The 11206-nt window shown below is 37.3% G+C and overlaps 2 protein-coding genes across 2 annotated transcripts; both read right to left on the reverse strand.

Annotated features, from left to right (window-relative positions):
• Positions 1–3159: 3159 nt before the first annotated feature.
• Positions 3160–4101, reverse strand: LOC102502461 (olfactory receptor 1009). Its single transcript, XM_006160844.1, has one exon. The coding sequence runs from the start codon at positions 4099–4101 to the stop codon at positions 3160–3162; it is 942 nt and encodes a 313-aa protein (XP_006160906.1).
• A 5627-nt stretch (positions 4102–9728) lies between these two features.
• LOC102502893 (olfactory receptor 1009) lies at positions 9729–10670 on the reverse strand. The gene has a single exon (XM_006160845.1). The coding sequence runs from the start codon at positions 10668–10670 to the stop codon at positions 9729–9731; it is 942 nt and encodes a 313-aa protein (XP_006160907.1).
• Between the last annotated feature and the right edge of the window lie 536 nt (positions 10671–11206).

An 11206-nucleotide genomic window follows, 5' to 3' on the forward strand; every position in this document is an offset into this window, starting at 1 on the left:
TCTCACTATGTCTGTCTCTCTCTCTCTCTTTCCCCTCTGTGAGCACATGTGCCCTAAGGCAAAAACCTCTAAAACAACAAATAAATAAATAAATAAATAAAACTTGAGATTTTAGTTCTCTCAAATGTAAAAGGAGGTTAAGTAATAGTACCTGCAGTGGGTAATTAAATGAGATAATGTATTTAAAGTGCCTGCAACATGGAATGAGTTCAATATAGTTCATCTTAATTATTGTTTAGCCATCACTACCACTCTCACCTAGGCTATGGGCGATACTGGCTCCTACTAGGTCCTCTCAATTCTATTCATTTTTTACCCCTGACAATCTAACATGAAGCCACCTCTCCACTTGGGTGACTCTACATATTAAAATGTCAATCCTGGGCCAGCCAGGTGGCATAATGGTTAAGATGGCTGTATCCCTCATGGCTGGCAGTATAGTCAAATCCTACCCAGTGGCTTGAAAAACATGCTGGCTTCATGTGTGTGCATGCCCTAAATTCTGAGAGTAGTATGGAAAAGGGATTGCAGCATGCTCATCACCACTCAGGGATGTTTTTCACTTTCTCTCCCTCTCTTTCTGGCTCTTTCTTTGTCTCTCTAGTGAGCACACATGCCATATAGCAAATTTTAAAAAAAAAATTAAATTAAATATCTATTCTTGTTCCCTTCCTCCAGAAAGACTAAAGCCCTAACTTCCCAAGCTAGTTAGGCTATAACCTGACTCAACTATTTTTACATTCCTATCCTCACCTTTTACTTTCTAATTTCTGTATCCAAATTAAATTAGACTTCTGTGTCAAGTCCTTATTTCCTTTATGGTGTGGATCTCTTCATCTGGTATTCTCATTGTTGCAGGCACGATGTCTACTATCTTTACCATTGTCCTCAGCATCTAGAGTCAAACCTGGCACACAGAAGAAGTTCAGTAATGTTTTTCCTGAATGGATAAATTTCTACTTCAAATTCTGTATTTCTTTTAGTCCTATCATTTTGCTTCTCTTTCATCTCCATCAGACATTCTAGTATCTGTGGGAGGAACCTTATCCGTCTCAGAAACACACTATGAAACAAGGTTTCTTAAGTCAAAATGGATTTTGCATAAAATATTTGATAGTAAACAATTGTTGGACTTTGGGAAACCATAAAATAATACAAGACACATTTTCTTAAGTTTCACTAGTCAGTAATCTGGTAAGGATAGGTCAATCTTCAGGGTCCTTACAGCTAAAGCATGTTATGATTATATGTGTACTCACTGAACAACTATTTTTAGAAATTGTGCATTATAGGGGCCAGCAGGTGGTATAGTGGTTAAGGCGCAGGACTCCTCTGGCTGACTACAATTCAAATCCCGGAACTGGAGGCTTGAAAAATATGCTGGACACATACATGTCTGAAGCCAAAGAGGAGAATGGACAAGAAGATATTGGGGCGACCATCTTCCCCTGATGGATGATTTCTCACTTTGTTTCTCTCTCTGTGTGTCTCTGTGTATGAGGCAAGCACATACATCCTATAGCAAAAATCTTTCCTTAAAAAAGAAAAGAAAAATGGAATTCTGCATTATGTAAAATGCAATGGAAAATATTTCACTAGCTCATAAAACTTTGTATGTCTTATTTTTCTAAAGTAATCATAAATTTAGAAACTGTAATTATTTAACTTACCAATAGACTGTGACTTTCAAAGATGCTTTCTTTTTTCTTATTTTAATTTTTTTTATTATTTTTTATTATCATTGTCACTATGTGATAATAAGATCTGTGGTAATGTCTTTGACTGAACCAATATACAGTGAATTCTGTAGAGAAAATTCACTTGGTATGCTCCAATAATACAAGGAAAGCTTCTTTTTATAAAATTATTTATTTAATTTTATTTCTTATCATTATTTATTTTTTAATTTGACCAATGAGCTAGAGAGAGAGCGAGAGGAGAGGAAAGTGAGAAAACAAGTTGCTAGGTCCAGGACTCAAACCACAGTCAGTCATTTGGGAGTCCCACACCTTAACTATCACACCACTTGCTGGTCCCCAAGAAAAACTACTTTATCATCCTTGCTAAATTCATTTTGGGCAAATATGTGGACCTTAGAGTTTCTTAAAATTCTTAACATTCTCTTATAACAATTTGACTATAACATTATAATGTCATTTAGGAAATGATTCATTTTCTCAAAAAAGCTATTTCCATTTTGTCTCTTCATTCCAAAGTCAAAGAGTAAAGCCACTTTAGGAGAGAAAACACAGAGTTCTCAGAGAATATAGAGACCCTGACATAAGTATCTACTCTTCATATAAAACAATGATATATCCTGGGGCTCTAGACCCTGTGTACACCCACACTCATTACACCTAGGGGTCATGCCAACCAATTTGAGCAGTGTGGATGTGCTCAGTTGAGATGCTTGGAATCTAGTGACATTATTGAAAATCAGCAGTTCTATAAGAAGGACCTATATTTAACTATGATTTCTCTATATATTCTTGGCTTGACCATTACCAGATTCAAAAAGCACTGTAGTATGCACCGATTGGTCCAACCTATCATGAGGTCAAGTAATTGTCTAACCATCTCTTAAGAAAATTGAATCTTGATAAAATTTAGGCTGAACCCATTCTTCCAAAAATTGTTTCATTAGTGAAATTTACTAGAAAAGGACACCAGTCTCTTTATTGCTACAAATGGGCCTTGTCGATAATTCACCAGTCATAGAGTTGAACAATGACCCATCTTCAGTCTCTCAGGAAGTTGTAGGTCTTCATGTCAAAACTACCACAGAAACCTGGTGTGTATGAGCAAGAGTTTTATGGAATTCTTGAATTAAGTAATAATATTTTTTGACAGAGTGCTAATGATGAGAGTAAGATGTGAGTGCATCATGCAGTACTGAATTTTTTATATTATAATGCTAAGAAATCAAAAATAAAATAAAATAAAATGAGAGAATGATAAGATTACAAACTAAAAGATTGCACATAAGACATAATAAATCCATATTTATTGATTAGATGAATAAATTATTGGATGGGTGAATGGATAAAGGGATCCAAACCACCCTCAAACAATGGCAAGTCTTCACGAATCGTATGCACCCACAAAAGTAGTCCTGTTTTTCTTACATTTTTTCTCCCCAATTTCCTTGCTAGTTAAGGATTAGGTTGTGCAAAATTTCCTTCTAGTAACAGTTCTGCGGATGGCATCTTTGACCTCCTTGTTTCTCAAGCTGTAGATAAGTGGGTTTAACATGGGAATCACCGCTGTGTAGAACACAGACACCACTTTATTGAGATTCAGGGAGAAACTAGCACTGGGACGTACATAAATAAAGAAGAGTGTACCATAGAGGATGGAGACAGCAGTCAGATGGGAAGAACACGTAGAAAAGGCTTTCCGTCTCCCATCAGCAGAACAAATCCTCAGGATGGCAGTGAGGATGTAAACATAGGAGACCAGGATAGTCAGACCACTCAAGACTCCCACAGCTCCAGCCACAACAAAAACTACCAACTTATTGAGTCTGGTGTCAGCACACACAAGGGAAAGAAGGGGGGACATGTCACAGAAGAAATGATTGATGACATTAGGACCACAAAAAGGGAGACGGAATGCATTTGTTGTATGAGTCATGGTGTTCATGAAGCCAATGACATATGGAACCACCACCAGCTGTATGCAGAGCCTCTGGGACATAGCTACTGAATATAGTAATGGATTGCAGATGGCCACATAGCGGTCATAGGCCATGGATGCCAATAGAAAACACTCTGCTGCCACAAAGAACCCAAAAAACCATTGCTGTAAGGCACAACCCAAGAAAGAGATGACTTTCCTCTTCATAAAGAAATCATTGAGCATCTTGGGGCTCACAACTGAGGAGAAGCAGATGTCCACAAAGGACAAGTGGCTGAGGAAAAAGTACATGGGTGTGTGAAGGCGGGAGTCAATTCTGATCAGAACAATCATGCCCAGGTTTCCAGTTAGATTGATGATGTAGAAACTCAGAAAGAGCAGGAAGAGGAAGACCTGTAGCTGGGGGTTATAATTCAAGCCTGTAAAAATAAACTCGGTGACCCTTGTGTAGTTTTCATCAGCCATTGACTGTGTCTGGTTTTCACTAGAAGAAGAACAAAAGATTCACGGCTGAGTCGGTCAATATGACATCAAAAATGCAACATGGCAAAAATGTACCAGGAACAGAGAAAGAATTAAGGATGCTATGTGTTAGTTACATCTTGTCACTGAGAAACAAAATGAGATAAACATACACGCAAAATAATAGAACTGAAACCATGACAAATTAAGACTGGAAATCTATCTATATATGGTTGAGAAAATGCATCGCTACAAAAGAGATAAAAGCTCATTCAAGTCCTATAACTAATGACTCACAGTTGGTTTCAAAATACATGCCTAGTACCACACGTCTGGTTTAATGGTACAGGAAAATGAGACTGAAGCAAGTTGTAAAAGAAAAGCAGCCACTCATTTCTAGATCATTGCTGTGCATATTACGATTACAACTTATTGCTAAACGCATGTTCTCTAAATGTTCTAGAAGCAACTTCCTCTGACTCTGAGAAAGTTACTTATCTTCATCAGTAAAACAGGAATTATAACTATAGTGATGATGATGATAGTAATAATACTTACCTTCAAGTGTGGTAACTAAGTGAGATACTGCATACAAAGAATCAATTTATGTAGAGTCTTACTGGATATCTAGATACATGTTTTTTTTTTCATTTATTTATTTTTACATTTTTCCACAAACATTTACTTTACATAGCAAAAAATTTTAGCTCATACTCCATAATTCTTGAGCAGACACTCGGTATATATTAAGTGGGGACATACAATGCCTCTCTTTCATAGCATGACTTGCTTCACTCAGCAGTAATAATTATTAGTTGTTGTGGCACATTAGCTAATCTCTCTACAAGTCCTACATGCCAAATATTATTACATCTTTTAATATAATGGAAAAATTTGAAGTAATCCCACATTTATGAAGCTAGAGATAGCAAAAGTAGACTTTAACATCTCTGTCAAACTTTAAATATGGGCTCTACATTTGGACTCCCTCTAAAGAAAGGACTATACACCCTTTTAATCACATTGAAGGAATGATAATCTATGCCTCTATTGTTCATTTTATCTCAAAGATATCCAAAAGAAAACAAATAAATCTGGAAAAGAGGAAAAATTTCTACTTCTTCAATTAATCATTCTGTCTCCAGCTATAAGTATGATCATGGTCATATCAGCCAGTTCTTAGAATCTTTGCTGCTTAATTCATTAATCGTGGCTCAATTCTTGTCCTTTGAACTCTAAAAACTTTCATCCACTTTGAATATGAACATCAATATGCAAATACATAGAAAGCTACTTACACTCTACCCCCTTTTTTTCTTAGCTTGGAATATTGGAGTCCAACATTATTGGCCAAAGCTGCTCAGTTCCTCTTTTTGAGTCTTGGTATTTTCTCCTGCCCAAGCCACTCTTCTAGCCACAATTTGGTTTCTCTATTTCTTTTTGTGCTTAGAATAGAAAACAGGGCTTCATCAAGGTCACAATCGTCCTCTATGTTCAGAGCATTAGGATACCATATCCAAACTATGATAGCCTTCCGTCAGCCAGGATTTCACCACGGTGGCTTAGAGCAGGATATGAGTTAAATTTAAGACTGTTTTTTCTTATTCTGCTGTTAAACGTTTCTGTCCCATTTTAAACTTTCGTGATTATGCTTTGATCCAGTCACAGAATTTTGACTTATCTTGTTTAAATCGTCTCTTCTGAGATTTTGCAGAATCACCCAGCAATATGAAAATCGTACAGATCCTGGCCATGAATCAAATATATACAGTATTTAAATTCAACCTAAAATAACTTATATTCTTTAACTTATGAAATAACAGGTAAAAATACAAACAGAAAACTATTTTAAAATTCTCAACTTAACATTCTAATAGACCAGCACATCTTAAAAGATGATCTTAAATGTAAATAAAAAATGAGTCATGTTTTTCGAGCATCATTCCTACCCTTAACATAGGTACCTTTACACAGGGAACATACTCATTTGACTTTATTCTATATTATCTTAAAAAAAAAAAAAAAAAAGAAAGGGAAAATGTGGCAGGCTTCACTGTAAACATAATCTGAGTCATTGTCAATTAGTTGAAAGTTGTCTGATCTAATTGCATCATGTCTTTTGTTGTTATTAAACACACTGTGTCCCCGAAGTGTACCATATCTTGGGAAATGCGACTTCTAAGGGAAAGTAAACTTTTGTATGGTAAATCAGCCCAGTGACGTCCATTTCCAATTAAGTCTGTGTTTGCTCTTTTTAATCCATTTATGTTTTATAATAGTTGTTATTTTAATTATTAATTTATACATAATAGTTGTACATGTTTGTGAAGTATAGTGTGGTTATTCAAATATATATACAATGTGTACCAATAAAATCAGCCCAACTAATACTTTGTGTTTTAGAGATTTTTGCCTTAGGGTACATGTGTTCACTGAAAGAGAAACAGACAATGAGAGGGAAAGTGAGAAATCATGCCCTCAGTGGGGATGGCCATACCCCAATCCCTTCTCCTGCATTCTCCTTCTGGAATCTTGTGCATGCATGTTCATGTGCCCATTGTGATTTTCAAGCTGTGTCCAGGACTCAAACTGTGGTCAGCAACCTAACTGCTATACCATCTGCTTGTCCTAACAAAATATTTTTATGATTTATCTATATTAAATATCAAAATTTAATTTCTTTCTTTATTTCCTGAAGTTTTCCAGAGGGCATGAGAGCATGCTAAATATAGATGAAAGGGGAGGGCAAGAAATCACCCCCATGAGGAATGGTCACACTGCAATCCTTTCTCCTTCATGTTGCCCTCCTTTCAATTTTAAGCATGCACATACACGCCTTGTTTCTCAAGCTTCCAGGTCCAGGATTCAATCTGTGCAGTTGGCCATGTGAGATCTTGCAGCCTTAAACGCCACACTACAGGCTGACCCAGAAAAGAAAAGAAGAGAAGGGAAAGAAAAGGAAAAAGAAAAAAAGGAGAGAGAAGAGAGGAGGAGAGGAGAGGAGAGGAGAGGAGAAAAGAAAAGAAAAAGGGAAAGAAAGGAATAAAGAGAAAAAATGAAATGAAAAAAGAAAAGAAAAAAGAGAAGGAAGGGAAATAAAAAGGAAAAGGAAAGAGAAGAAAGAAAAAGAAAAGAAAAGAAGAGAAAATAAAGAAAAAAAAGAGAAAAGAAGGAAAGGAAAAGAGAAAAGAAAAGAAAGGAAAAGAAAGAGGGAAGGGAAGGGAAAGGAAAGGAAATGGGAAATGAGAGAAATGAGAAAGTAAAAAAGAAAAGAAAAAGAAAAGAAATTCTGCACTATTTAAAAACAATAAAAAGAGCTCAATAGCTCATAAATCTTTGTATATATTACTTCTCTAAAGTAAACAAAAGATTGTGGGACCAGCAATTAGCACGGTGGATATATCACTGGACTCCCATGTAGCCGACCACAGTTCGAGTCCCAGACCTGGTGACTTAAACTCACACCAGGCGTGTGTGCCTCTCTAGGATCCTGAGAGGAGAATGGAGGAGAACAGATTGCAACATGGCCATCCTCCCTAGGGGGGTCATTTCTTGCTTTCTGTCTTACCGGCAAGGCCACATGCCCTATAGCAAAAACCTCTCAAAAAAAAGAAAGAAAGAAAGAAACATTAGAAAATTTATTTATTTACCTTGCCAGTCAATTCTGACTTTCAAAGAAAACTTTTTTCTTTTTTCTTTTCTATTATTTTCATTTGCATTTATTATTTTTTTACATTCAATCACTGTAGATAATACCTATGGTGATATCTTTGACTGAACCAATATACAGTGTATTCAGGATGAGGAAATTCATTTGGCATACTGTAATGATATAAGGAAAGCTTCTTAATGAACTTTGTTAAGTTCATTTTGGGCAAATAGGTGGACCTTAGAGTTTCTTAAAATTGTTAGCATTCTCTTATAACAATTTGACTGTAACATTATAATGTTGTATAGAAAACTATCCATTTTATCAATGGAGCTATTGCCATTTTGTTGCTTCATGCCAGTATCAAAGAGTAAAGCCACATTAAGAGAGAAAAGAGGGGGGACAAGTAGTTAGCTTAATGGCTATGTCGCTGGATTCCCACGTAGTCAACCGCGCTTTGAGTCCCAGACCCAGTGGCTTAAAACTCACGCCAGGTGCGTGTGCGTGCGTGCCCAAGATCCCAAGAGGAGAATGGAGTAGAAAGGATTGCGGCAAGGCAATCCCCCCTGGGGGGGTGATTTCTTGCTTTCTGTCTCTCTGTCTCTCTCTGTCTGTCTGGCGAGCGCACGCGCCCTGTAGCAACCAAAAAAAAAAAAAAAAAAAAGAGAGAGAGAGAAAAGAGGGACCAGCAGTTAGTGTAATGGCTATGTCGCTGAACTCCCATGTAGCTGATCATGATTCAAGTCCCAGACCCAGTGGCTTGAACTCACGCTGGGCATGTGTGTGTGCATGCTCAAGATCTTAGGAAGAGAATGGAGGAGAAGGGAATGTGGCGTGGCTGTGCCCCTTGGGGGGTGATTTCTCGCTTTCTATCTCTCTGTCTCTCTCTGTGTTTCTGGCGAACACACGTGACCTATAACAAAAATCTCTCAAAAAAATAAATAAAAAAGAGAGAGAAAACAGAACTGGGCACCCTTCCTAGATTTCTAGGAAATATGAGGACCCTGGCATAAGTATCTAATTTTCATATAAAGTAATGATATATCCCAGGGCTCCATACCCTGTGTACACCAAGTACTCATGACTCCTGGGAGTGATGCCTACCAAACTGAGCTGTGTGGATGTGCTTCTTTGAGATTCTTAGAATCCACTGGCACTACTGGACATCAGCAGATCTATATGAAGGACCTATATTCAACAATATCATTTCTCAATATATTTTTGGTAGACCATTTCCAGATTCAAAAGGAACTATATTAAGAACATTCATACCCAATCTACCAAAAGTCAAGTGACTCTCTAAACATATGACAGAAAATATAATCTTGACAAAATATAGGCCTGACCCATTATGTAAAAGCTCTTTCAGTTAAGGAATTCAATAGAGATGGACAATTCTCTTGATTGCTACGAATAGTACGTACAGTAGATCAATCATTTGTCGTATAACTGAACACAGATCTGTCTTTAGTCCCTAAAGTAGATGTAGGTATTTATGTCAACGCTACCCTGGAAACCTGATGTCTATGACAAGGAGTCATTTTCCATTCATAAATTAAACTATAAAATCTTACCTATTTTTTAACAGGTTGCTAATGATGAGAGTTACATGTGAGTGTGAAACTGGCACTACTGAAATTTTAAATACTATTGATAAGAAATCAACAGAAAAAGAAATTTTAATATAAGAATGATAAAATTACCAACTAGTATTAAGCAATAAAAGAAAGTCTTTTTTAAAATAATTGGACTATGAGGCATGTAAAGAAACAAATTTAATGTACCGGGAGTTAGAAAAATATTGGACAAAATAAATTTATATTTATTGATTAGGTGAAAAAATTATTGGATGGGTGAATAGATGAAGGGATGCCAAACGGACCTCAAACACTAGCAAGTATACTTGAATTTAACACACCCACAGTAATAGTCCTTTTTTTAACAAAAATTTCTTCCCTCCAATTTCTTTTCTAGATAAGGACTAGATTGTGCAAAATTTCCTTCTAGTAACAGTTCTGTGAATGGCATCTTTGACCTCCTTGTTTCTCAAGCTGTAGATAAGTGGGTTCAACATGGGAATCACTGCTGTGTAGAACACAGACACCACTTTATTAAGATTCAGAGAAAAACTAGCACTGGGCCGTACATAAATAAAGAAAAGTGTACCATAGAGGATGGAGACAGCAGTCAGATGGGAAGAACACGTAGAAAAGGCTTTCCGTCTCCCATCAGCAGAACAAATCCTCAGGATGGCAGTGAGGATGTAAACATAGGAGACCAGGATAGTCAGACCACTCAAGACTCCCACAGCTCCAGCCACAACAAAAACTATCAACTTAGTGAGTGTGGGGTCTGCACACACAAGGGAAAGGAGAGGGAATATGTCACAGAAGAAATGATTGATGACATTAGGACCACAAAAAGGGAGACGGAAAGCATTTGTTGTATGAGTCATGGTGTTCATGAAGCCAATGACATATGAACCCACCACCAGCTGTAGGCAGAGTCTCTGGGACATAGCCACAGAATACAGTAATGGGTTACAGATGGCAACGTAGCGATCATAGGCCATGGATGCCAATAGAAAACACTCTACTGCCACAAAGAACCCAAAAAAACACTCCTGTAAGGCACAACCCAAGAAAGAGATGGCTTTAGTCTTCATAAAGAAATCGTTCAGCATCTTGGGGCTCACAACTGAGGAGAAGCAGATGTCCACAAAGGACAAGTGGCTGAGGAAAAAGTACATGGGTGTGTGAAGGCGGGAGTCAATTCTGATCAGAATAATCATGCCCAAGTTTCCAGTTAGATTGATGATGTAGAAACTCAGAAAGAGCAGGAAGAGGAAGACTTGTAGTTGGGGATTATAATTCAAGCCTGTAAAAATAAACTTAGTGACCCTTGTGTAGTTTTCATCAGCCATTGACTGTGTCAGGTTTCCACTAGAAGAAGAAGAAGAAAAAAAAAAATTCGCAACAGATTTGGTGAACATGTACCAGGAACTGCGAATGAGTTAAGGATGATATGCATTTGTTGCATCATGTATCTGAGAAAGAAAATTGAGATATACACACATGCAAAATAATAGAACTAAAACCATGACAAATTAAGACTGGGAATACATCTATATATGGTTGAGAAAATACATTGCAACAAAAAAGGGACAAAGGCACATTCAAGGTCCTATAACTAATTACTCACATTTGGTTTCAAAATACATGCCTAGTACCACATGTCTGGTTTAATGGTACTAGAATAAGGAACTGAGGCAAGTTGGAGAAGCAGCCACTCATTTCTAGATCATTGCTACATTGAGACAGAAAGCGAGAAATCACCCCCCAGGGGGGATGGTCACGCCGCAATCCCTTCTCCTCCATTCTCCTCTTGGGATCTTGGGCACGCACGCACACGCACCCAGCATGAGTTTTAAGCCACTGGGTCCGGGACGCGAACCCCGGT

The sequence above is a fragment of the Tupaia chinensis genome, unplaced genomic scaffold, assembly GCF_000334495.1.
Source record: "Tupaia chinensis unplaced genomic scaffold, TupChi_1.0 Scaffold000709_1, whole genome shotgun sequence".
Classification (NCBI taxonomy): Eukaryota; Metazoa; Chordata; class Mammalia; order Scandentia; family Tupaiidae; genus Tupaia; species Tupaia belangeri.